This window comes from Procambarus clarkii, chromosome 18 (genome assembly GCF_040958095.1).
Source record: "Procambarus clarkii isolate CNS0578487 chromosome 18, FALCON_Pclarkii_2.0, whole genome shotgun sequence".
Lineage (NCBI taxonomy): Eukaryota > Metazoa > Arthropoda > Malacostraca > Decapoda > Cambaridae > Procambarus > Procambarus clarkii.
This window is the reverse complement of record NC_091167.1, coordinates 2,245,546-2,272,942: the sequence shown is the minus strand read 5'-3', so window position 1 is coordinate 2,272,942 and position 27,397 is coordinate 2,245,546. Positions and strand designations below refer to the sequence as shown.

Below are 27,397 nucleotides of genomic sequence, written 5' to 3'. Positions count from 1 at the left end.
CACAACACTAGCAGGGATAACATGTGCACCTACACCACGGTAGTGTGCACAACACTAGCGGGGGTAACATGTGCACCTACACCACGGTAGTGTTCACAACACTAGCAGGGATAACATGTGCACCTACACCACGGTAGTGTGTGCACAACACTAGCAGGGATAACATGTGCACCTACACCACGGTAGTGTGCACAACACTAGCAGGGGTAACATGTGCACCAACACCAAGATAGCGTGCACAACACTAGCAGGGGTAACATCATGTGCACCAACACCAAGATAGCGTGCACAACACTAGCAGGGGTAACATGTGCACCTACACCACGGTAGTGTGCACAACACTAGCAGGGGTAACATGTGCACCTACACCACGGTAGTGTGCACAACACTAGCAGGGATAACATGTGCACCAACACCACGGTAGTGTGCACAACACTAGCAGGGGTAACATGTGCACCAACACCAAGATAGCGTGCACAACACTAGCAGGGGTAACATGTGCACCAACACCACGGAAGTGTGCACAACACTAGCAGGGGTAACATGTGCACCAACACCAAGATAGCGTGCACAACACTAGCAGGGATAACATGTGCACCAACACCACGGTAGTGTGCACAACACTAGCAGGGGTAACATGTGCACCAACACCAAGATAGCGTGCACAACACTAGCAGGGATAACATGTGCACCAACACCACGGTAGTGTGCACAACACTAGCAGGGGTAACATGTGCACCAACACCAAGATAGCGTGCACAACACTAGCAGGGGTAACATCATGTGCACCTACACCACGGTAGTGTTCACAACACTAGCAGGGGTAACATCATGTGCACCAACACCACGGTAGTGTGCACAACACTAGCAGGGGTAACATCATGTGCACCTACACCACGGTAGTGTGCACAACACTAGCAGGGGTAACATCATGTGCACCAACACCAAGATAGCGTGCACAACACTAGCACGGGTAACATCATGTGCACCAACACCACAGACCCAAGCCTCCAGTCTGAGTCAGCATATCCAATCACTCTGGTCATTAAGAGAGTAATTGCTAAACATTTGTTTATGTTAATGTGGACTAACATTACTGAGCTTGAAGCAAACTAAAATGTGCAATTTTATCACTTATATTATCTAACAAACAATCGCTATAACAGAGATTGTTGGAGACACTTAAATTCGTGATGGACATGTGACACATTTATTGTGTTTGTGTCAAACTACAAATACTTGATTCCTTCGATATTTGTACATCTATGACTGGGAGGAAAAATTTGCTTAAAAATCGTTTAAAATTGCTGGTTTCGAATTGAGGCTGTGAAATGTTTCTGCATTTTATCTATGTTAAGTTTATTCTGTTCAAGCGTGTGAGAACTCGAGGATCAGCTAAAATTTGTCTTTGAGTTTGACTTAATTAATATATTATTATTATTATTACTAGTATTATAAATTTCGGGCTTTTTACTTAGAGCTGATATAAAAATATAAATTTACATGTTAACAGTTGAAAAATCTAAATGGACAACTAATGTGCATTTCAGATTTGTGATTTAATACTTCCGAATTTTATTACATTCTGAATATGATGTGATTTTATGGAAGTAGGAGGAGAAAGGTGCTCCTGGTCTTGTTTGGCAGTAAATATGCAGTACAAATAACAGTGCAAAATATTTGTAGCAATACAGACAGTTACAATCATGTAACAGTTACAATTAGAAGTATGAGAAAAACAGCTGAATGATAAAATAAACATTGATAATTTTGACATTGGGAAGAGAGGCCGTTGATGAAGAGTAGTGAACATTACCTTCCTCACACGGTCTCGTCTCTAGTGTCAAGTCGCTGAAGACCAACAAACCAGAGTTCTGAAAAACAAGTTAAAGAATTAATACATGTTTTACAATGGCAGAAAGAAATTCCAAATAACGGAGACTATAAGAACTATATTTATTACAAAACTTACCAAGAACATCAATAAAAAATAATAATTCAAACGATAATGTCAAGAAACTTCACTAACTGCTAGAAAATTAAACTGCATAATATATCTGGCGTTGTCTACAGTTATTTTAATACGAATCAATGCTACTATTAGTACGTCCTTCACACGATGATAACTGAATATTAGGCAAGACTCGAGGTCAGCAAAGACCCAAGCAAGAGCTTCCAGGAGGTCAGCAAAGACCCAAGCAAGAGCTTCCAGGAGGTCAGCAAAGACCCAAGCAAGAGCTTCCAGGAGGTCAGTGATGACCCAAGCAAGAGCTTCCAGGAGGTCAGCAAAGACCCAAGCAAGAGCTTCCAGGAGGTCAGTGATGACCCAAGCAAGAGCTTCCAGGAGGTCTGTGATAAACCAAGCAAGAGCTTCCAGGAGGTCAGCGATAATCCAAGCAAGAGCTTCCAGGAGGTCAGTGATGACCAGAGCAAGAGCTTCCAGGAGGTCAAACCAAGCAAAAGCTTCCAGGTCAGTGATGAACCAAGTAAGAGCTTCCAGGAGGTCAGTGATGAACCAAGTAAGAGCTTCCAGGAGGTCAGCGATGAACCTAGTAAGAGCTTCCAGGAGGTTAGTGATGAACCAAGTAAGAGCTTCCAGGAGGTCAGCGATGAACCTAGTAAGAGCTTCCAGGAGGTCAGCGATGAACCAAGCAAGAGCTTCCAGGAGGTCAGTGATGAACCAAGCAAGAGCTTCCAAGAGGTCAGCGATGAACCTAGTAAGAGCTTCCAGGAGGTCAGTGATGAACCAAGTAAGAGCTTCCAGGAGGTCAGTGATGAACCAAGTAAGAGCTTCCAGGAGGTCAGCGATGAACCAAGCAAGAGCTTCCAGGAGGTCAGTGATGAACCAAGCAAGAGCTTCCAAGAGGTCAGCGATGAACCTAGTAAGAGCTTCCAGGAGGTCAGCGATGAACCAAGCAAGAGCTTCCAGGAGGTCAGCAAAGACCCAAGCAAGAGCTTCCAGGTCAGTGATGACCCAAGCAAGAGCTTCCAGGAGGTCTGTGATAAACCAAACAAGAGCTTCCAGGAGGTCAGCGATAAACCAAGCAAGAGCTTCCAGGAGGTCAGTGATGACCCAAGCAAGAGCTTCCAGGAGGTCAAACCAAGCAAAAGCTTCCAGGTCAGTGATGAACCAAGTAAGAGCTTCCAGGAGGTCAGCGATGAACCTAGTAAGAGCTTCCAGGAGGTCAGCGATGAACCAAGCAAGAGCTTCCAGGAGGTCAGTGATGAACCAAGTAAGAGCTTCCAGGAGGTCAGCGATGAACCTAGTAAGAGCTTCCAGGAGGTCAGTGATGAACCAAGTAAGAGCTTCCAGGAGGTCAGTGATGAACCAAGCAAGAGCTTCCAGGAGGTCAGCGATGAACCAAGCAAGAGCTTCCAGGAGGTCAGTGATGAACCAAGTAAGAGCTTCCAGGAGGTCAGCGATGAACCTAGTAAGAGCTTCCAGGAGGTCAGTGATGAACCAAGCAAGAGCTTCCAGGAGGTCAGCGATGAACCAAGCAAGAGCTTCCAGGAGGTCAGTGATGAACCAAGTAAGAGCTTCCGGGAGGTCAGCGATGAACCAAGCAAGAGCTTCCAGGAGGTCAGTGATGAACCTAGTAAGAGCTTCCAGGAGGTCAGTGATGAACCAAGCAAGAGCTTCCAGGAGGTCAGTGATGAACCAAGTAAGAGCTTCCAGGAGGTCAGCGATGAACCAAGTAAGAGCTTCCAGGAGGTCAGCGATGAACCAAGTAAGAGCTTCCAGGAGGTCAGCGATGAACCAAGTAAGAGCTTCCAGGAGGTCAGCGATGAACCAAGTAAGAGCTTCCAGGAGGTCAGCGATGAACCAAGTAAGAGCTTCCAGGAGGTCAGCGATGAACCAAGTAAGAGCTTCCAGGAGGTCAGCGATGAACCTAGTAAGAGCTTCCAGGAGGTCAGTGATGAACCAAGCAAGAGCTTCCAGGAGGTCAGTGATGAACCAAGTAAGAGCTTCCAGGAGGTCAGCGATGAACCAAGTAAGAGCTTCCAGGAGGTCAGCGATGAACCAAGTAAGAGCTTCCAGGAGGTCAGCGATGAACCAAGTAAGAGCTTCCAGGAGGTCAGCGATGAACCAAGTAAGAGCTTCCAGGAGGTCAGCGATGAACCAAGTAAGAGCTTCCAGGTCAGCGATGAACCAAGTAAGAGCTTCCAGGAGGTCAGTGATGAACCAAGTAAGAGCTTCCAGGTCAGCGATGAACCAAGTAAGAGCTTCCAGGAGGTCAGTGATGAACCAAGCAAAAGCTTCCAGGTCAGTGATGAACCAAGTAAGAGCTTCCGGGAGGTCAGCGATGAACCAAGTAAGAGCTTCCAGGAGGTCAGCAAAGACCCAAGCAAGAAAGAGCTTCCAGGAGGTCAGTGATGACCCAAGCAAGAGCTTCCAGGAGGTCAGTGATGAACCAAGTAAGAGCTTCCAGGAGGTCAGCGATGAACCAAGTAAGAGCTTCCAGGAGGTCAGCGATGAACCGAGTAAGAGCTTCCAGGAGGTCTGTGATAAACCAAGCAAGAGCTTCCAGGAGGTCAGCGATAAACCAAGCAAGAGCTTCCAGGAGGTCAGTGATGACCCAAGCAAGAGCTTCCAGGAGGTCAAACCAAGCAAAAGCTTCCAGGTCAGTGATGAACCAAGTAAGAGCTTCCAGGAGGTCAGCGATGAACCTAGTAAGAGCTTCCAGGAGGTCAGCGATGAACCAAGCAAGAGCTTCCAGGAGGTCAGTGATGAACCAAGTAAGAGCTTCCAGGAGGTCAGCGATGAACCTAGTAAGAGCTTCCAGGAGGTCAGTGATGAACCAAGTAAGAGCTTCCAGGAGGTCAGTGATGAACCAAGCAAGAGCTTCCAGGAGGTCAGCGATGAACCGAGCTTCCAGGAGGTCAGTGATGAACCAAGTAAGAGCTTCCAGGAGGTCAGCGATGAACCAAGTAAGAGCTTCCAGGAGGTCAGTGATGAACCAAGTAAGAGCTTCCGGGAGGTCAGCGATGAGCCAAGCAAGAGCTTCCAGGAGGTCAGTGATGAACCAAGTAAGAGCTTCCAGGAGGTCAGCGATGAACCAAGCAAGAGCTTCCAGGAGGTCAGTGATGAACCAAGCAAGAGCTTCCAGGAGATCAGTGATGAACCAAGTAAGAGCTTCCAGGAGGTCAGCGATGAACCAAGTAAGAGCTTCCAGGAGGTCAGCGATGAACCAAGTAAGAGCTTCCAGGAGGTCAGCGATGAACCAAGTAAGAGCTTCCAGGAGGTCAGCGATGAACCAAGTAAGAGCTTCCAGGAGGTCAAACCAAGCAAAAGCTTCCAGGAGATCAGTGATGAACCAAGTAAGAGCTTCCGGGAGGTCAGCGATGAACCAAGTAAGAGCTTCCAGGAGGTCAGTGATGAACCAAGCAAGAGCTTCCAGGAAAAATGGACAATATCGCTCCAGCACTCGCCACCTGAAGATGTAAACATACACGAGACCACTCTCAAGGAAGTCATTGTAGCTGCAGCAGAGCAATTCCAGTCATCATCCCAGATAATACAAAATGAAAGAATTATTTGTTCTACAGTTAAGAAGTTAAAGAGTAAGAGCTGAGTCAACATCTTTAGAAAGCCTCTGAAAGAAGGAAGAACTCTGCTAAGAGCAGTGATATCTGAAGCAAGATGAGTTTCTAAAGAGGTGAAGGAACCAAGATGGTTTGAGTGGTGTCAAACTCTAAATGAACATAATAGTCTTGGAGAGACATGAGGCCAGATTAAAGCCATATCAGGGTGACCATTCCGACCACAGACATATATTCAACCATTACAAGAGGCTGAGATACTTCCTCTCCAATTTCCAGAGAGAGCAGTTTAAACATCAGCTTACTGCAACGGTCAGAACAAGGAAATTATGAGAGGTTGACAGCTAATCATGAGAACATAGCTACATTCAACGAATGAGGCACTCCTTTCACCAAACAAGAAGGTTCTCCCGCTGGAGAATAAGCCATATTGGACGCTATAGATGCATCTGGGGTAAACTACCGACCTCTTAGAAGAAAGGAGACATAATTCCGTTTCCTAAGCCAAAAGAACCTGGCAATTATAGACCCATTATCATCATGTTGCAGGACTGAAGGTCTTAAATAGGCTTCTGTGGAAAACTGGAGGTCTGCATTAGTACATATTTGACCTCACTAGAGCAGTAGGTACTGCCAACGGCATAGCAACATTACTAGGAACAGTTAACTCAGGTTCTGCTATAATAATCTCCGTATATTTAGTGAAAGGATTCGAACTTGCAAGTCCGCAATCAATTTTATAGATGTTAAAAAAAAAAGTGTCGGAGGAAAACTGCCTTGATTCAAAATTTTCCTGAAATGTATGCCAGAGTAAACCGGCAAGGCCAAGTGTCAGTTACCAGTTGCATGAGAATGGGACTCCACAAGGAGGAGTTACAGACTCAGTGCTAGTCATTAACATCCTTATGAAAAACCTTGCTTCCCTGACATTTCCAGAAAGGGTTAAATTCCTAAGCTATACTGATGTATCATTAGTCATCACAGGTCCTTCTCTTTTGAACAAAGTCCAAATGACGCTAGATAAAGTAACCTTTGACTGCTGCATTTTGGGGCCAAAAATATCGGCACATAAATCTAAAGCAATGAGACTGGGTGGCAATAATCAGGAGTCACCTACGCATTCAAGACATTAATCTTAAGGGGTTATACAATATCAATATCTCGGAGTATGGATTGGTTCTAAAAACCATTCAACAAGCTAATTTAATGTCTGAAGGAGAAACCAAAATCACGACTGAATATAATGAAAATAATCACAGGGCCCCATCCAGGAGCGAGACACAGAGTGTTAATAATGTTTAACATACACACCGTTCATTCCATAGTTGATTATGCAGCGCTTGCCTTACTCACTCTTTCTCCTGGTCAGTGGGCAATGGTTGAGGGTATTCAAAATGATGCAATGCGAGTCATAACAGGGACTCCCAGATGGACTAAAATACAGAACCTAAGACTAGAAACTAAACTAACATGGGTTGAAATAATGGTAAAAGGGCCTGCTGCCTGCATGCAGACCTAGATATTGACTAGACTAATAATCAGTTCACTCAAATATATCATCACTAGAGAAGTTACTTGGGATAGAAGAGCTTTAAAAAAACCAGGTGGACTCTCCATGCAATACATTCGAAATTATAAATAGAATTACAAAGGGATAGCACGAAATACACGCAGACCTCGTCTTGCAGCCCCATGGGAATCCCTGGCACCAGACTAAGATTATGACTATTCAAGTAAATAAAGAAGTAGACTAATCCTCATCGTCTATGCATCATTGCACAGATGAATATAGAATCAAACTTGGCATCTGAAAGCATCATTTACTTCACAGATGGATCAGTAGACCAGTAGGGACAAGAAACCGGAGCTGCAGTTAAGGCAGGAAAGTTTGTAGTTAGATGGAAACTCTCAAACGGGTGTTCAACTTCTCAAACAGAGATGCTAGCCATTCAAAAGGCTTTGGAACATGCTTTTGCTGAGCACCAACAACATGTTATCATACACACAGATTCGAGAACTGTCATTGAAATCTTGCAACAAGAACACATACATGACAACATCCATCTGATCACAAATGTCATATCATTAATACAAACACCCATACGTCAAGGCCGTCGGATACACCAGAGACCCGCTAGAGAGAACTGGTCAACTCGACCACACCTGAGACCCACCAGAGAGAACTGGTCAACTCGACCACACTAGAGACCCACCAGAGAGAACTGGTCAACTCGACCACACCAGAGACCCACCAGAGAGAACTGGTCAACTCGACCACACCAGAGAAAACTGGTCCACTCAACCACACCAGAGACGTCCACCAGAGAAAACTGGTCAACTCGACCATACCAGAGACCCACCAGAGAAAACTCGTCAACTCGACCACAACAGAGACCAACCAAGTCGCTTTACAGAACAGGTCAGCAGGTAACACCTAACCTAAAACTCCTGACCTAAAACTTCTGAAATGCGAAAAGGTTAATTAAAGTTGACCACATTCCGCCAGGCCGCCGGCAGACAACTTGGCATGTACGTACATCATGGGTCCACGAGCTGGCAAACATATTGTCATTAACCGGGATTTAATGAGGTACCTGAGGGAGGTAGAGAATGAACTACCACTATACGACCTATCCTAGTCATTCCTTCTGTTTCCGTTGTATAGTAACGATAGCGACCATAGTACATATACCGACGTACACCGCAGTTAGGAAGTAGAAATCGGTACTTTTGAATTAGAAAAACCGGAAAAAATTTCCGATTTTTGTTGTGAAGACGTAACTCACGTAACCTAACCTCCCTAGGCCTAACACACGTTATACGAGGTCTAATATAGTGCATAAGGGAGCTTTACTAGCAATATATAGTTTGTTTTTTACCTTCATTTTTCGGACTATAATGCGAATGGTATTATTATTTACTATTTACTTTACTATTATAAAGTGTAATGAATAGTACCATATTCTACTCGCTAATTGCCTAGTATGTCAAGTTTTATTCTGTTGTGCTCATGGTTACAAAAGGTGCTATCTGAACAAGAGGATGGGTTACCTAGCCCTAGCTACCACTCAGGCGTGTTGCTAGGGGGATGAGAGCAGTGTGAGACTCACACTGCTAGTGTGAAACACACTTATAGTGTTAAACACACTGATAGTGTGAAACTCACACTGACAGTGTGTCACTGATAGTGTGAGACTCACACTGACAGTGTGTCACTGATAGTGTGAGACACACTTATAGTGTGAGACTCACTGATAGTGTGAGACTCACTAATAGTGTGAGACACAGTGACAGTGTGAGACTCACTGATAGTGTGAGCCACAGTGATAGTGTGACACACTGATAGTGTGTGACACACACTGATAGTGTGACATACACTGATAGTATGAGTCACACTGATAGTGAGACACACACTGATAGTGTGGTGACTCACAATAAATGACAATAATAACTCACGTCAAACATGTGGAGAGCGTCGACGTATTCACTATGGTAGTAATATCTTCCCGGGTCTATTGTTGCAAATTCTGTAGAGTTAAAAAATTTCATGAATTGATAGTGAAATTTATAAAATATATAAATTTTATTGTACATCATATGAGCATCACATGATGTACAATATATTAAAAATATTGTTCATCATATAAGCAAATGAGAGCTCTGGTCCACGATAACTAACTCCACCCAGCACCTCGTGAGTCAACTGAGAGCTCTAGTCCATGATAACTAACTCCACTCAGCACTTGTGAGTCAACTGAGAGCTTTAGTCCATGATAACTAACTCCACCCAGCACCTAGTGAGTCAACTGAGAGCTCTGGTCCATGATAGCTATCTCCACCCAGCACCTAGTGAGTCAACTGAGAGCTCTGGTCCATGATAGCTAACTCCACCCAGCACCTAGTGAGTCAACTGAGAGCTCTGGTCCATGATAGCTAACTCCACCCAGCACCTAGTGAGTCAACAATTATGTATAGGACTGCACCTCATAATATATTTGGAACAAATTATTTAACAGCTTTAACGTGAGCAAAAGTTAGGAAGATTTATTTGCCAGAAAATGCAGATAACGGATCAACGTTATTCATGTATAACTCTCCACACCTTCATGTATAACTCTCCTCACCTTCATGTATAACTCTCCACACCTACATGTATTACTCTCCACACCTTCATGTATAACTCTCCACACCTTCATGTATAACTCTCCACACCTTCATGTATAACTCACCACACATTCATGTATAACTCTCCACACCTTCATGTATAACTCTCCACTCCTTCATGTATAACTCACCACACCTTCATGTATAACTCTCCACACCTTCATGTATAACTCTCCACACCTTCATGTATAACTCTCCACACCTTCATGTATAACTCTCCACACCTTCATGTATAACTCACCACACATTCATGTATAACTCTCCTCACCTTCATGTATAACTCTCCTCACCTTCATGTATAACTCTCCTCACCTTCATGTGTAACTCTCCACACCTTCATGTATAACTCTCCTCACCTTCATGTATAACTCACCACACCTTCATGTATAACTCTCCTCACCTTCATGTATAACTCTCCACACCTTCATGTATAACTCTCCTCACCTTCATGTATAACTCACCTCACCTTCATGTATAACTCTCCTCACCTTCATGTATAACTCTCCTCACCTTCCTGTATAACTCACCACACCTTCATGTATAACTCTCCACACCTTCATGTATAACTCACCACACCTTCATGTATAACTCTCCACTCCTTCATGTATAACTCTCCACTCCTTCATGTATAACTCTCCTTACCTTCATGTATAACTCTCCTCACCTTCATGTATAACTCTCCTCACCTTCATGTATAACTCTCCTCACCTTCATGTATAACTCACCACACCTTCATGTATAACTCACCACACCTTTATGTATAACTCTCCACTCCTTCATGTATAACTCTCCACTCCTTCATGTATAACTCTCCACTCCTTCATGTATAACTCTCCACTGCAGCCAACGTTCTCTCGACTTAGTCCTGCAAGACGACTAAGTAAACCGCCGCCGATATAAAGCAGTGTGTGTCGACTGATGTTTAAGTAGAACTGGAAGAGATTGGCGTACCCCGGGACCGGCTTAGGGAAAAAACGGACGACAGTGAGGGTGCCTGTTGGGAAGCGCTGCTAGCCAGACGCTAGAGGCTTTTGCCAGAGGTTCACTACCCCTGTATCGACTGTTTAAGTGGCCCCGATCAGCGTGTGGGCTGAGGTTCTCTGCCAGCAAGTGGCCGGAGAGTGGTCGTGGAGTATAGGCACCTCGTGAGACTGTCAGTGGGCTCTCCCACGTACAAGATGAACCTCGCCAGTGTTTTCCAGTACGGTTGGACAAAGTACTGAGTGAGAGAGGCCTAGCTCTACCAAGTACTCAAAGATCAATACACTGTGATCACTCATTCCTAAGTGTGCTTCCAACGTAACTTCCCTTATATCCCACTCATTTAGTGTAAATATCAAATCAATCATGGCAGGTTCATCTTCCCCTCTCATTCGTGTCGGTCCCTTGATGTGTTGGCTTCGAAAGTTACTTGTTGCCACATCCAGCAGCTTAGCTCCCCATGTGGGACTTTGCTCTCCAAGTCTATCTTTCCGTGGTTGAAGTCTCGCATGATTAGTAGCCCAGATCCATTCCTGCTAGCGACAGAAGCTGCTTTCTCTCTCTATTATGTTTATAGTGGCCATGTTGTTTCTATCATAGTCCTTTCTGGGTTTTCTGTCATTTAGTGGTGGGTTATATATGACTATGACTATAATTTTTTGTCCTCCAATTGTTATGGTACCTGTTATGTAGTCACAGAAATCTTCACAGCCTTAAATAACCATCTCCTCAAAACTCCGGCCTTTTCTTACCAGCAGAGCTACACCACCACCTCCCCTTCCTTCTCTCTCTTTCCTCACTACATAGTTCTCCTGTGAAAACACTGCATTTGTTATGGTTTTCGTTAACTTTGTTTCTGTGAGTGCTATTATGCCTGAGTTTTCTTCTTGCTCCTATTCTCTAAGTTCATATGATTTATTTGTAATTCCATCTATGTTAGTGTACATTGTCTTGAGACTCACTTTCTTCTGTTCATTCTCATGTCCCCTTCTTTGTGAGTGTTCTGCTGATGGGGGAAGCTGTTTCATAAGTGAGAGGATTTATGAGGTGGATAAGAGTCTCAGAGGATACTGGGGTGAGGGGTGGGGGGGTCAAGTGAAGGGGAGACTGGGAGGGAATGGGATGAAGGGGGACAGGGGACAGGGAGGGAAAGGGGGAAGGTGGATATGGTGGAAGTGGAGAAGGGGGTAGAAGGGAAGGAATGGGGTGAGAAGGGAAGGAGTACCTGGGAAGGTATGGGGTTAGGAGGGAGGGCTGACAGAGCAATTGAGTAGGGGCAGGGAGGGTTCAGGGTAGGGGGGTTTTCTATGAAGAGGAGGGTGGTGGAGTAGCCCTCCCCTCTGGTGTTACTGGGCTGCTTATTGTAAATTCCCCCTCTCACGTCTGGTGATATTGTGTTAGGGGCTGTGATTTCCTGGTTTTCTCCTCTCGCCTTGCGCTTTTTCCTTGCTTCTGCCGCTATCGCTCTCTCCTACCTTGTCATGTCTATTGCGCTCTATCATATCAAAATTTGAAACAGTGTATGGAATCAGCCTCCACCACATCACTGCCTAATGCATTCCATTTGTTAACTACTCTGACATTGAAAAAGTTCTTTCTAACATCCCTGTGGCGCATTTGGGTACTCAGTTTCTACCTGTGTCCCCTTGTTCATGTACAATCCATACTAAACAGTTTATTTTTATCTACTGTGTCAATTCCTCTGAGAATTTGGTAGATCGTGATCATGTCTCCCCTAACTCGTCTGCCTTCCAGTGTCATGAGGTTCAGTTCCAGTAATTTTTCCCCATAGCTCCTTCCTCTTGGTGTACTCTCTTTCTCCTCTCATTCCTTGGGGACTAGCCTGGTGGCATACCTCTGAACCTTTTCTAACTTCGTTTTGTGTTTGACTAAAGGTGGACGCCACGCTGTGCGTATGCGTGTGTGTGTGTATTTACTATATGTATCTTGAATTTGTATGTATATTTGTATCTATTTGTATCAAGGCACAATGGGTATAATAGTCTATTGCATGTTCTATCTTCTTGTTATACTATGTTGGTTCGGGGTCTTGAAGTAGGTAGAACGTTGTTATGTGTTAACTGGCTGTTGATTGCTGGGTTTGAGTTTTTGATGTGCAGTGCCTCGCTGATGTCGAGTCTCCTGTTGTTGTTGTACCTGTCGATAATTTTTGTGTTGCTTGAAAGATTTCTCTGGTGATGGTTTGGTTGTGTGAGGAGATTATATGCTCCTTAATGGAGCCCTGTTGTTTGTGCATTGTTAATCACCTAGAGAGACGTTGCTGTCTTGCCTATATACTGAGATCTTTGGGGCTGGCAGTTCCCAAGTGGGCATCAAGTGGTGGCATAGACGACGATGGTCTCTTTTAAGGCGTTCTGTTTGGTGCCTGGAGACTTATTCATAAGTTAGTTTGCCGTCTTCTTGTTTTTGTAGTAAATTGTAAACTGTGTCTTCTGATTTTTGTCTGTGGTGATAACGTTCTTATTAATAATATATATCCATCAATCACTGCATGGGGAGTTGTGTAAAACCCTGATTTGCGTCTCGGAGAGGCTGCAGGATCCGTGTAAATTCAATGGAATTCCCGGTTGCAATTCTTTTGACCGTGTCGTGGCCTAGTCGACTAAGGCGGCGTCTGGGATCATCCAAGTCGAAAGTTTGAACCCTCATCACGGCCCTTGTGGATTTGTTCATAAGAACTTTCCCTTTAGAAGGATGGGCTGAACAGAGACCAGGCGTTCCCCTAGCTATATATGAAAGAGAAAGTATTTGTCTATCCAAGGATGGAAGCCAGAGACTTGAGGTTAATCTCGCACAACTTTGCACGGTGAATGGTGATTTTTGGAGTGTTTGGGGGTGTTGGTGGGAGACCTGTGAGGGAGTGCTACAGGTCTAGGCACGGGGTCCACCCGGGTGTTGGTGGGAGACCTGTGAGGGAGTGCTACAGGTCTAGGCACGGGGTCCACCCGGGTGTTGGTGGGAGACCTGTGAGGGAGTGCTACTGGTCTAGGCACGGGGTCCACCCGGGTGTTGGTGGGAGACCTGTGAGGGAGTGCTACTGGTCTAGGCACGGGGTCCACCCGGGTGTTGGTGGGAGACCTGTGAGGGAGTGCTACTGGTCTAGGCACGGGGTCCACCCGGGTGTTGGTGGGAGACCTGTGAGGGAGTGCTACTGGTCTAGGCACGGGGTCCACCCGGGTACTGCTGGGTACCGCCTCTAGTAACACAAAGGGAGCATTACCGGCACTAACCTTACGACCAACCTCCTCCAAAGGATCAGCTTCTTGTTAGACAATACACATTTAATTATTGCAACATTATTGTAAGATAACTGAAGAAATTCTCGTTCAATGGTGTTAATTTGAGAAAATTTAAAATTTCTCAAATTTCTTAATTTGAGAAAGCTTTTTTAAGAAAAGAAAATAACAAATGATTATTTGGTTTATAAAATTATTATAAAATGATTCCGCTAAATGTAAAAAAAATATTGAGACTCATCTGTTAGTATACTTTAAAAGGAAGTAAATTTACTTAAATTTATCCGAGGGCTTCTATCTCAAGTGGTCTTGATGGAGCCAGAAAGCCGACGGCTTGTCAAGGGTCCTTCTTTCTTTCTTTCTCCATGACAACACTGTTATACTGAACCATAACATGGCAACACTGTTATACTGAACCATAACATGGTAACACTGTTATACTGAACCATAACATGTCAACACTGTTATACTGAACCATAACATGGTAACACTGTTATACTGAACCATAGCAAATTTGAACCAACCTATATTAGAGCTTTCAGGTTTCGCACTCGCTATCCTTTCTCTCCTCTTTCTTTCACAGTATTTATTGTCGTTGATCTGAGAGCCAGGCCATCGTCCCACATCAAAACTTCCAGCAAAGTTGAACACTGCTTCCAGGGAAATGGGGTCAGGGTTTACTGCCAGCAGCTCTGTGCTTCTGTCTACCACTCCTGGGTTTAGGAAATAATAATGCTTTATGTTAGTGTCTGGGCTGGCATATGAATATAAATATATAGTATGGTAAAATAAGAATACAATTTTCTTACTGTACTAGAATCAACAAAATTTGCTTGTCCTGCTTGAATGAGCATCATATTTTCTCAGCACATGTTTCCCTCAAGCAGGTCTAAGTCAGCCTTGGCGTGCTTTACTTACCCAGGCTACACACAGAGTCTGGCGCTGAGGAGAGGGACAGAGAGGCTTGTTCCCCAGGTTGTACGCGAGAGGCTGACCAAGTGAGGTTTACGGTGTTACTGAGGCACTTGTCCACCTCCAGCTCCCTCGAGTCCGCCACAACCTCCCCATCTTGACAGGTATACCACACCAACACCTGCAAAACATTATCAGTCTTAATGCCCCTCTTCATATGGCATACCAAACCTGGAACATATTATTGTTTTAGATTTATAAATGGAGGGGAGAAAATAAGGTTAATGCCATCATTCCACGTTACACATTCTACCAACAGTGTTACAGACCCAATAGCTGGTCATATTTGGGACGGGAAGATGATCAACTAGCACCCACCATCCCAGTATATTGAATTAGCTATTTAGTTGTTATACATTGATAGCAGTATTGGTGTTGAGCTCGGCCCGCAAGCTGTTCACACTCAGGGTCCTTTCCAGACTTTTCTTCTGAACATGAAATTAAAATGTCAGTATTTTTCACATTTTAGGTAAGTAAATACACAATTCTAAGACGTGGGACAAAATTTTAGCAGTGTAGCCTTAAAAATTAATTACAAATAAAATAAAATTGCATCTTTAAAAACGAAACGTGAACAAAAAAATGTTGACTTAAAATTTTGAAACATTTAAATTGTAACCGATTATTCGTTTCGAAGTTGCAAAAACTCACTTTTAAATAAATAAAGTTAAAACTTTTCACCACTAATAGGAGAGGCAGATATTGGCTGATTATTACCAAACTTTACACATCTGTTGAGTCTGGCGGACTCACTGTGGTACGTACTGTTGCAACTATATTGATTTTGAAGCAAATGAGAAAAAATTCACGAATCAATGATAATTTTACTCATTAGCAGATATATATTTCTGCATATGTATATCTAATTTCTTTAGTTAATGTATTTAGTTTTATCTTGTAGCACATTTATACACTAGAAGGCATGTATTCGGTATGGCTAATATATGTATACCCTGTATACACAATATGTTGTATATAATTTAGTATACCATGTATAGTGTATATTTATTATTCATTTATTGCAATAAAAGTCCAGGGCCTTTCTCCTACAACAAGCCACAGTTGTGTCCACCTACAACAAGCCACAGTTGTGGCCGCCTACAACAAGCCACAGTTGTGGTCGCCTACAACAAGCCACAGTTGTGGTCGCCTACAACAAGCCACAGTTGTGTCCGCCTACAACAAGCCACAGTTGTGGTCGCCTACAACAAGCCACAGTTGTGGCCGCCTACAACAAGCCACAGTTGTGTCCACCTACAACAAGCCACAGTTGTGGTCGCCTACAACAAGCCACAGTTGTGTCCACCTACAACAAGCCACAGTTGTGTCCGCCTACAACAAGCCACAGTTGTGGTCGCCTACAACAAGCCACAGTTGTGTCCACCTACAACAAGCCACAGTTGTGTCCGCCTACAACAAGCCACAGTTGTGGTCGCCTACAACAAGCCACAGTTGTGGTCGCCTACAACAAGCCACAGTTGTGGCCGCCTACAACAAGCCACAGTTGTGGTCACCTACAACAAGCCACAGTTGTGGCCGCCTACAACAAGCCACAGTTGTGGTCGCCTACAACAAGCCACAGTTGTGGTCGCCTACAACAAGCCACAGTTGTGTCCGCCTACAACAAGCCACAGTTGTGTCCACCTACAACAAGCCACAGTTGTGTCCGCCTACAACAAGCCACAGTTGTGGTCGCCTACAACAAGCCACAGTTGTGGTCGCCTACAACAAGCCACAGTTGTGTCCGCCTACAACAAGCCACAGTTGTGGTCGCCTACAACAAGCCACAGTTGTGGTCGCCTACAACAAGCCACAGTTGTGGTCGCCTACAACAAGCCACAGTTGTGGTCGCCTACAACAAGCCACAGTTGTGGTCGCCTACAACAAGCCACAGTTGTGGCCGCCTACAACAAGCCACAGTTGTGTCCGCCTACAACAAGCCACAGTTGTGGTCGCCTACAACAAGCCACAGTTGTGGCCGCCTACAACAAGCCACAGTTGAGTGCTCACTACACGACCATGTAAGGCTGGAGGGAACGTGTTGAGGACCTCCCCAGACCAGTGGCCACACACGCGGTGTAACTCTTCCAGGCGGTGTTTTGCTGACTGTATTATAGCGCTACTTTACTAATTTCGACCTGTGTATTTTCACATAATAGTTTCAGTAGTTTGATTTTCACATTCAGTATTCATGGTATATAAATAAAATAAGGATATATTATGGCAAAAAAAATGACCGCAGGTGTGTTGACTCAAGAGCATAATCCCTCCTCTCGTGAACGTCACAATGTTAACGGAGCGCTTCGTCTCGCACAAACAACGCTCCTGCCATGTGTGTGCGCACAAACAACGCTCCTGCCATGTGTGTGTGCACAAACAACGCTCCTGCCATGTGTGTGTGCACAAACAACGCTCCTGCCATGTGTGTGTGCACAAACAACGCTCCTGCCATGTGTGTGCGCACAAACAACGCTCCTGCCATGTGTGTGTGCACAAACAACGCTCCTGCCATGTGTGTGTGCACAAACAACGCTCCTGCCATGTGTGTGTGTGTCAAATATTCTGACAAAGAAGCAGCAGTAGATGTCACACTAATAATTTTAATTTTATAACATTTTAATATATAAAATACTATCTACATATACAGTAGTATTATTTCATAGTAATGACGTTTTATTTCTGTCTTGGCCGTCAACAGGCCGTCGGCAGTTCGCAGGTGTAAAGAGGTTGAAGAACGCACCTTTAGAGCGCAGGCGAGAGAAATACATAATAATTTACACTTGTAAAATATCAGAGGGTCTGGTTCCAACTAATATTTTAATATCAATGTTTTCCCTCTAATATTATTATTTTCCCTCTAATAATATTATCCCTCGAATATTTTCTTCGAGAATTTTCTCGAAGTAAAACTAACTAATCTCAGTAAGTCATATGAGCACAGACGTTGTGGTGTCCAGAGTAGGGATAGTGATTCCACACAACCCTGCCCCACAGTTCCCAGAAATCAGGTAATTGAGCATTATTCTGAAACTTCGACATCCCTTGGTGAGTCTCTAGGGGAGTCCCGGTGAGTCCCTGGAGAGTCCCCTAAGAGGTACCTGGGAGTCCCCTAGGAGGTCCCTGGGGAGTCCCCTAGGAGGTCCCTGGGGAGTCCCCTAAGAGGTACTTGGGAGTCCCCTAGGAGGTCCCTGGGGAGGTCCCTGGGGAGTCCCCTAGGAGGTCCCTGGGGAGTCCCTGGCTCCTGGGGAGGATGATAACAACGATGTCTTATGATGAACGCCAAGTGAGGCGCTCTGCCAGACATAAAAACACAAACTTCTGGACTCTTATTCAGAACACTGTATGCAGCTGCTTGTGAGAAAGAATGTGGGTTACATCCAAAAATTTGGTTTGTAACGCACTTACACGTGCATTGTGTCTTCACTTTCACTGAAACACTGCGGCTTTGTGGTAAGTTTCTCCAAAATTATAATGTATTTATGAAGAAATTCATGCACGTAATCTTTCTCATATATTCAAGAAATTTGCACGTAGAATGACAGTTCAGATAATCTTGAAGTTCAAGGTTTGGTTAATAAACAATGAAAGCTTAGTAAGAAAACTGCTAACAATCTCTCAAGGTTATTTGTGCATCCTTAAAGTGTAGAAGTTGAACGACTCGCAGCAGGCAAATGTTGCAAACGTCTATCATTATCTTAAACAAATTATCCTTACTGAGTAGACTTACTAAAAAGCAAATATAATCCTTATACAGACCTTGACCTTGGGAGACGCAGTTGGAGGAATGTTGATATTGATGTTGACGACTCCCCTGATGGTGTTGGGGAGGGGAGGGGGGAGAGGCTCCACCAGGTGCTCCACACTGATGGGCAGCTTCCCGCTGGTCAGCTGGTACTCCTGGCTGCCCTGGTACTGGACCTTCCCGCGAGACACAACCTGAAGTAATAGTAGAGTGTTAGGCCCCGCTGGTCAGCTGGTACTCCTGACTGCCCTGGTACTGGACCTTCCCGCGAGACACAACCTGAAGTAATAGTAGAGTGTTAGGCCCCGCTGGTCAGCTGGTACTCCTGACTGCCCTGGTACTGGACCTTCCCGCGAGACACAACCTGAAGTAATAGTAGAGTGTTAGGCCCCGCTGGTCAGCTGGTACTCCTGGCTGCCCTGGTACTGGACCTTCCCGCGAGACACAACCTGAAGTAATAGTAGAGTGTTAGGCCCCGCTGGTCAGCTGGTACTCCTGGCTGCCCTGGTACTGGACCTTCCCGCGAGACACAACCTGAAGTAATAGTAGAGTGTTAGGCCCCGCTGGTCAGCTGGTACTCCTGACTGCCCTGGTACTGGACCTTCCTGCGAGACACAACCTGACGCAAGCAAGTAGCTTCGTATGCAGGTCTAATGGTCAATGAGAATTTTAAGTTGTATATTTCATTAAACAACTTTTATATCTAACATTCATTAGAACTCTTCCAGCTAAACAATTGAGGATCTTGGGGTAATCCCCAGCCAGGACAGAAATGGTTTGGTATGGTTCCTTTCACCTGATGACTCTGTTCACCTAGCAGTATATAAGTATCTGGAAGTTAGGTAACTGTGGGGGTTGCATCCTGGTGAGGGTCAGCAGGGTCAAAACCCCCCAACATGGGTGGTGAATATTGCCGGAACAGAGGCGGACTTTTTTTTAACAAACAAACCCGTTCGTGCAAGGAGTGGCTGGCCAACAGGCTGTAGTGGATATGTGGGCCTGTGGCCTGCTACAAGGAAAAGCATGTTGGATGAAATTTTTTAAATAATTAATAATTGTACATGATTAACAAAAATAAATATAATGTAGTTATACTAATTGTGTTATTTTTTCCCATTTTAAGTCAAGTGTATTCATGCCAAAAAAGTGTATTTACCTCTATAACAATCCCCTCGAGCATATAACTTGCATGGCTGGTTCATTCAGTTTTACTCATTTTCCTCTGCTAAGTAATTAAATTGATTTATGGTCACAATATTTATGAGTTCACATACTTTGTAATTACAGTAACATCAAAAATCACTTTAGGATAATGTACTATTACTAAAAGAGTAAAACTACATTGCACAAATGTTGCCATTGAACCTTACGATGCTCAGAGTTAATGAGATACTTTGCCACTAATAACCTATGGAGCTCAGATCTATTGTGCAGTGTTAATACTTAATTTATGATCATTACGAACAAACACGAAGGCGCCAATTTCCTTGAGTATAACACATGTCAGGTAGACAGCGGTAAATTTCCTTACAATTACCTGGACAGTAAAGATGGCGGAGGTCTGGTCGGAGGCGGAGAAGAGGACTGGCAGGAGGTGGTCCTGGGTCTCTCCAGGCACACACTTGAGCTTGCCCTCCGGGGCGTGGATCAACAGCGACGAGTTAGAGGGAGAGAATGAGTGCTCCAGGGTCTTCGAGAACTCCGACTGATACATATTCGCCCGGCAGTTCAGGGCCTTTATCTGAGGAGAGTTAAACACTTTAGCATACTACACAATGATCACTAAATCCTTTTGGAAAAGTCAAACCCAGTGTACTCAAGCTCGCTCTCACTTTTTGGGGTTATCTGGTAAATTTCAGTAGGTTAACAAGCCTTAGGTAATTGCATGAAGCCTCCGAAACCCACCCTCCGAGGCACACCCTTGCACGAAGCCTCCGAGGCCCACTCCCCGAGGCCCAGCCTTACCTAGCAAGAAGGAAACTCAGTCTGGCTGTCTACGAGGTGCAGGAGCAAGGGGAGGAAAGGTATCAGGGGAAAGCGCAACCCATTTTATTATGACTATATAACACTGGGAAGGGGTCAGCATAAGGATTTGGGATGGGACGGGAGGGTTTGGGAAGAATGATGCCCAACCAACTTGGACGGTCGAGTGAGCTGCCTGAAAAAAATGGTAACCCCGAGGAAAACATCCCAGCGGCCACTCGTGATTGATGAACCTTGGTCGATTTCACTGCACCAACATCAAAGTAGTGAGTAACCCCCCATTTGGTTTGTAATGCACTTACACGTGCATTGGGTCTTCACTTTCTTCACAAAAAGCCGCAGAGTTCAGGGCAGACTTACACTCCCGAATAAAGTATTACACGTCTCCAAGTACAACAAGCATATGCTTGGCACGAGACCACAGACAGTATTCAGCCGGGCTTTTTAACCACGAGCCAGAATGTCACGGGAGAACCGACGGGGTGTTCCGAGGCGCCACCAGCGGAGCCCGATGGAGCTCAGATCCCCCGATGGAGCCACACAGATCCCAGAACACAAAGTAGCTGCTATACGAGGTGGGATACCCCCGGTAACCTGAACTTTTTGTGAAGTATTTTTTGGCTGGAAAGTAGGGACGAGGAGGGATGGAATCATTACACATTGATGACACTCGTCCCACACGCCGGAAAAAGAAGTTACCGACAACGTTTTAGTCCGTCCACATCCTCATTTCTTTTCAGACGTGTGAAATAGACGTCAAATTTTCATACAGTTATTGTGATTTTTTGCATTAAATTATGAAGTTTATAAAGTCATCCTATTTAAGAGTGGAAGAAAATGACTTTTTTTGAGGTCTTTGGACCCTAAGACTATTTTTACCATATTCTTTAAAGTTTTATTTGCATGCTCTTATTTACTCTGACTCTCATATGGATGTATGACAGTCTGGTACCCGCATTATAAAGGTAAACTCTACTTTAAGCTCTACAGAAGAAGCTGCAGATGGCAAGGAGGACGGCCATGAGTGTCCAGGAACTCCTAATAGCATACAGCACTCCTGGGCTGTGCATCTCTGCCAGTTTTTGCAGTCATTTGCAATAATCCAAACGTGTTGGAAACAAAACAGCAGTTGAGTATAACCTTGAACAGGTGGGTAGAAGCTTTGCCGGTGACCGAAGCTGCAATACCAAAAGCCAAGCTCTCATGGAAAGATCAACCAGCTATCAATAGTCAAACTCTCACATTCAGAGAACATATAGAACAGCACACAAGACGGAGAAAAGCGGTCTTAGAAACCTGGTACACAGTAACAACTACACTTTAAGAAAATGTTCCAAGAAACCGAGAGTGAATGGTAGCATACAACGAGCAGCACAACTACCGTGAACCACCAGCACAGAAGTAACGAGGCAACGCAACTACCGTGAACCACCAGCACAGAAGTAACGAGGCAACACAACTACCGTGTTCCACCAGCACAGAAGTAACGAGGCAACGCAACTACCGTGAACCACCAGCACAGATGTAACGAGGCAACACAACTACCGTGTTCCACCAGCACAGAAGTAACGAGGCAACGCAACTACCGTGAACCACCGGCACAGAGGTAACGAGCACAAGCTCAGAAGTCAAGATTCAAATATATGTCAACACAGAACTAACGAACACAGTAATATATTGGACTGCACAAGGCATGTTGTCCCATGTGAGGCAGCTCTTATTTATGCTACACAACTCGTCTATTCATGTTTATATTCATTGATCCCACTTGTATTTTATTTAAAAGTAATATCTATTATAAATCAACAAATCTATTCTCAAACCTGTATTTACCCAGGCCTTTCCTGAATCTAAACATCCAGTTTGTACCCATTGTTTCGTGCTTTACTTTGTCTTCCTATAAACTATGAGTTCCGTCCTCTCCCTTGTTCTTGCCAATCACTATACAGAGTATTTGAACCTCTTCTTCTTCCCACTGTTGATACTCGTCCCTCTCCCTGGTTTGGCTATGTTGATGACATTTTTGTTCTATGGGCTCATAACCGTCATTTTCTAGCCTTTCCTCTCCTCTCTTAACAATCTGGCTCCTCCTATCAATTTCTAAGTATAATTGTAATCTAATTCCATCCTTCGTTTCCAAGACGTTCAAGTTCACAGCTCTGTGTCCAGTTTGTCTTTCTCTGTGTGCCGCAATTTTAAGCACAATGGTACATATATTTACTTCATTTCCTACCATCTACTTTGTCAAGAAAAGTCTTCTTGTCTCTCTTCCTCCGCGTCCAACACATCAGTGACCTTCAGTTTTTTATTCTGAAATTTCTATTATTTACAAGTCTTTCTCTCGCCTTGGTTACCTTTTACATTTTATCAACTTTGCCTATTATCAAGCTAAAGGAAATTTCTTTCATCTTAAACCTGTTTTAACACTAGTAGTACAGTCCACTACGGGCTCACCATAGCCCGTGCTACTTGGAACTTTTTGTTCCGAGTAGCAAATCTTTAACAACAACAACAAACTAGTAGTACTATGTTCTGCCTTCCTTTCATATCTGAACTAAAAAAAATTCACCAATACCCTCCGTCCTCTTGATGTAAAGCTCACCTTTCAACAAAAATTTAGTGTTGTTAAAAGTGCTTCAGACTTTTACTGTAAAGTTATGTTGAGAAACTGAACAACACTTGGAATTTATATTAGAAACTATAATAATAATTGTTTACTGACTAAACGTTATAATAATAATTGTTTACTGACTAAACGTTATAATAATAATTGTTTACTGACTAAACGTTATAATAATAATTGTTTACTGACTAAACGTTATAATAATAATTGTTTACTGACTAAACGTTATAATAATAATTAAGTCAAGAAGAAACTTACGTAAACTCTGTTGGTGTTGTAGACTGGCAAGACTGTTGTGAAGAGACCATCTGGTGCTGTGGTCATGTTGGTGCAGCGACCAGCTGCACACACCTCCATGGGGACACCACCTGCCGGAGTGCCGTCTGGCTTCTCAGCCCTCACCTGCAACATGTTAAAGAAGTTCTGGAGGTTTAGATATTTAGCAGACGAGGAGTCACAATAACGTGGTTGAAATATGTTGACCAAACCCCACACTAGAAAGTGAAGGGACGACGACGTTTCGGTCCGTCCTGGACCATTCTCAAGTCGATTGTGAAGAGACCATCACAATCGACTTTACATATTAATTTTATTAAGTTAGCAGTTTCTTAGATGCCGTCACTGTCATCCCTGATGACTAGCTTAGTCCTGGAAGACTGTAGGTTGCCAGGACAGTGTTCTGCTGTATGGCTAAACGCCATATATTTTTTTAAGTTTATATTTTACACGCGATACATTATTTGGTCTTGGAATTGTAAACAAGTTGATACTTGATGAGTCAGTAAGATCACAAAGTATCTAGGAAAATCGACACAGAACTTGAAGTAAGAGTTTCCAAGTATATACAATAATTACCATCTCCTGTTGAGTTATCACAATGATCTGTATCTTAACGTAACATAATTAACAATTAACGCTTATCCTAGGTAAAATAACAGTGAACAATGGCTGATTGCTATGTAAGTAGGTATGAAGAAGGCACCAAGTCTCGAAGACTGTTCTGCACGCCTGTGGGCTGAACAGTAAAACACTCCTGGATATTGTTCATGATGCAAATGTGCAAAAAAAAAAAAGACGATTGAAGTAAACAAAATAAAATTCGCTATGGATTTTATCGAGGGACAAGACACACGAGGTACATTTGTAAACAAGATTTCTAATAATTTTTAAAATCAGCCTGGACAATAAGGCAGGTGTGTCCCATTAGTGCACACGAGTTATGAGTGTGATCGATATGCCACCTTACCTCAGCTGTTTCCTATCAGCTATGTTAGTAAGAGGAAGACATCGTCATCGTCCCCGCCACCGGGCACAGGAGCCGAGGACCCCTGGCGCATATCCCTTCTCAGCACCATGACAAGATCCTGATCATCAGGGAAAACTTCGCACTGCGGGGGATCCAACAGCAATAGACACAGGAGGTGGGGGCACAGGAAGCAACTCGGAGCCCCTCACAGCCCCGTCACCGACGGCGGGGGACGCCGGAGCACCATACTTCTCCACCTCCTCCCAAGGCTCATCACGATGGGGAGACACACTCTGAACCCGCTTCGATCATTTCGAGACAGGCTGCCGGTCGTTCGAGTTATCACTCCCATCTTCCTGCACCACAACAGAACTCTCCGGCAGGTGTGCTTGTAAAGCACGACCCCCGAGAACCACAGCTTTAACAACCGGGGCTACCGGACCACACACTGCAGGAGACAACCCCTCGCGGACAGCCAGAGCGACAGGAGACACCGTATCCTGGGACATAGTAGGCAGATGCGTCTGAGACGGGGCGGGGCCACACTAACCTCCACGTCAACACCAACATCTGCACCCAGACGAGCCGCAGGATCCGACACCGGGGCAGCAGACATTAGGGAATCAACACACAAATCCCAGCACCCATTGACGGGTCCGAGGCCGACAACGGGGGAGAATCCTCCTCCCAGAAGAGGTTAATAGGGGTGACCCCGGTGCACCTCACACCCTGCAGCCTGGTGGCCCTGTAGGTCACACTTGAACTCATCTGGAGCTGGCCCGTATGAAACAAACGAAAAGGGAAACGCAACAGCATGATGGAGGACAGCATATGATCCCTGAGGCGCATGGTGAGAGCGTGGGTCCACACGGGACCCGATTCTACCTCTCGGTGGGGACGGCGTTCATCCGCACATGAAGAACCCACCAAAAACGGGCAAAGTACCGACGTAGAAGGTCCTCAAGGAACTCGAAGGAACCATGCACTGCCACATACATCGTCATAGGACAGCCATCAGAGAAAGTCACTAATCCACCATTACCAAGAAGAGGGAAAGTGTCCCCATCATAGCACGTGACGAGATCACGGTAAACCACTGAGGAGCCAAACTTCACAATCGCACGTCCCCCAGCAAGCAGCTGCACACCACACAGCCTCCAAAGAAACACGTAACATGTCCAAAATCACCACTTCTACTTCTTGGTAGGAAGTATTACTGGAAAATTCCAGGCTTGACGACAGGTGGCACAGGCTTCCCCATACTGCAGGCCGACACGGCCACTTTCAAGTCACGCCAGCAGCCACACCAAGGCCCGCACATCATGTCAGGTTGTCAACAAACCCCACACCGGCCAAGTAACAACTGGATAGGCAAAGAGAAGCGTCCTGCTCGCCACACCACCCAGCGCCGGACTGACGTGCTGTCAAACTGATCTCAAACGTTGTCGTTCTGGATTAAGTGATAATGTATGTCGTGTCTATGTTCACACTACGTACTGATATTTGTCATCCCAATGTTATCCCTGTGTCAACATTTCTTAATATTCTTTTGGTACTTGATAACTGAATTATTTAATTATCTATATTTATTGTGTAAGTTGATGTACAGTAATATTAACAGCTATTATTTATCTATTGCTCAGTCATTTATTTAACTGGTTAGTATGAACGTGTCAGTCTATTATTCTTGCTGGCGGAGTTAATAGTTTAGGGTTATAATAGTTTCGGGTTAAAAACTGTAAATAATGACGTAAACGAGTTTTTTTGTTATACACGTGTGTGATCACATTTACACACACAGGTGACACGTCCAGCAGTCTAGTCGTGTCCATCTCCCAGTAGCAACAGTCTTGTCGTGTCCATCTCCCAGTAGCAACAGTCTAGTCGTGTCCATCTCCCAGTAGCAACATTCTTGTCGTGTCCATCTCCCAGTAGCAACATTCTTGTCGTGTCCATCTCCCAGTAGCAACAGTCTTGTCGTGTCCATCCCCCAGTAGCAACAGTCTTGTCGTGTCCATCTCCCAGTAGCAACATTCTTGTCGTGTCCATCTCCCAGTAGCAACATTCTTGTCGTGTCCATCTCCCAGTAGCAACAGTCTTGTCGTGTCCATCCCCCAGTAGCAACAGTCTTGTCGTGTCCATCCCCCAGTAGCAATATTCTTGTCGTGTCCATCTCCCAGTAGCAACATTCTTGTCGTGTCCATCTCCCAGTAGCAACAGTCTTGTCGTGTCCATCTCCCAGTAGCAACAGTCTTGTCGTGTCCATCCACCAGTAGCAACAGTCTTGTCGTGTCCATCCACCAGTAGCAACAGTCTTGACGTGTCCATCCCCCAGTAGCAACAGTCTTGTTGTGTGCATCCCCCAGTAGCAACAGTCTTGTCGTGTCCATCCACCAGTAGCAACAGTCTTGTCGTGTCCATCTCACAGTAACAACAGTCTTGTCGTGTCCATCTCCCAGTAACAACAGTCTTGTCGTGTCCATCTCCCAGTAACAACAGTCTTGTCGTGTCCATCTCCCAGTAGCAACATTCTTGTCGTGTCCATCTCCCAGTAGCAACAGTCTTGTCGTGTCCATCCACCAGTAGCAACAGTCTTGTCGTGTCCATCTCCCAGTAGCAACAGTCTTGTCGTGTCCATCTCCCAGTAGCAACAGTCTTGTCGTGTCCATCTCCCAGTAGCAACAGTCTTGTCGTGTCCATCCACCAGTAGCAACAGTCTTGACGTGTCCATCCACCAGTAGCAACAGTCTTGTCGTGTCCATCTCCCAGTAGCAACAGCCTTGTCGTGTCCATCTCCCAGTAGCAACATTCTTGTCGTGTCCATCTCCCAGTAGCAACATTCTTGTCGTGTCCATCTCCCAGTAGCAACAGTCTTGTCGTGTCCATCT

At 44.7% G+C, this 27,397-nt stretch overlaps 1 protein-coding gene across 1 annotated transcript in view; it reads right to left on the bottom strand.

The window, feature by feature from the left end:
- Positions 1-27,397, bottom strand: part of LOC123748498 (murinoglobulin-1-like) — a 219,923-nt gene that overhangs the window by 83,410 nt on the left and 109,116 nt on the right. Inside the window, exons 8-14 of the mRNA XM_069326610.1 lie at positions 23,522-23,665; positions 20,195-20,398; positions 18,672-18,851; positions 14,862-15,036; positions 14,468-14,656; positions 8,998-9,068; positions 1,817-1,874 (exon numbers count right to left, since the gene is read on the bottom strand). Of these exons, the coding sequence (XP_069182711.1) occupies positions 1,817-1,874; positions 8,998-9,068; positions 14,468-14,656; positions 14,862-15,036; positions 18,672-18,851; positions 20,195-20,398; positions 23,522-23,665 (1,021 nt within the window). The remainder of the gene's footprint in view (positions 1-1,816; positions 1,875-8,997; positions 9,069-14,467; positions 14,657-14,861; positions 15,037-18,671; positions 18,852-20,194; positions 20,399-23,521; positions 23,666-27,397) is intronic.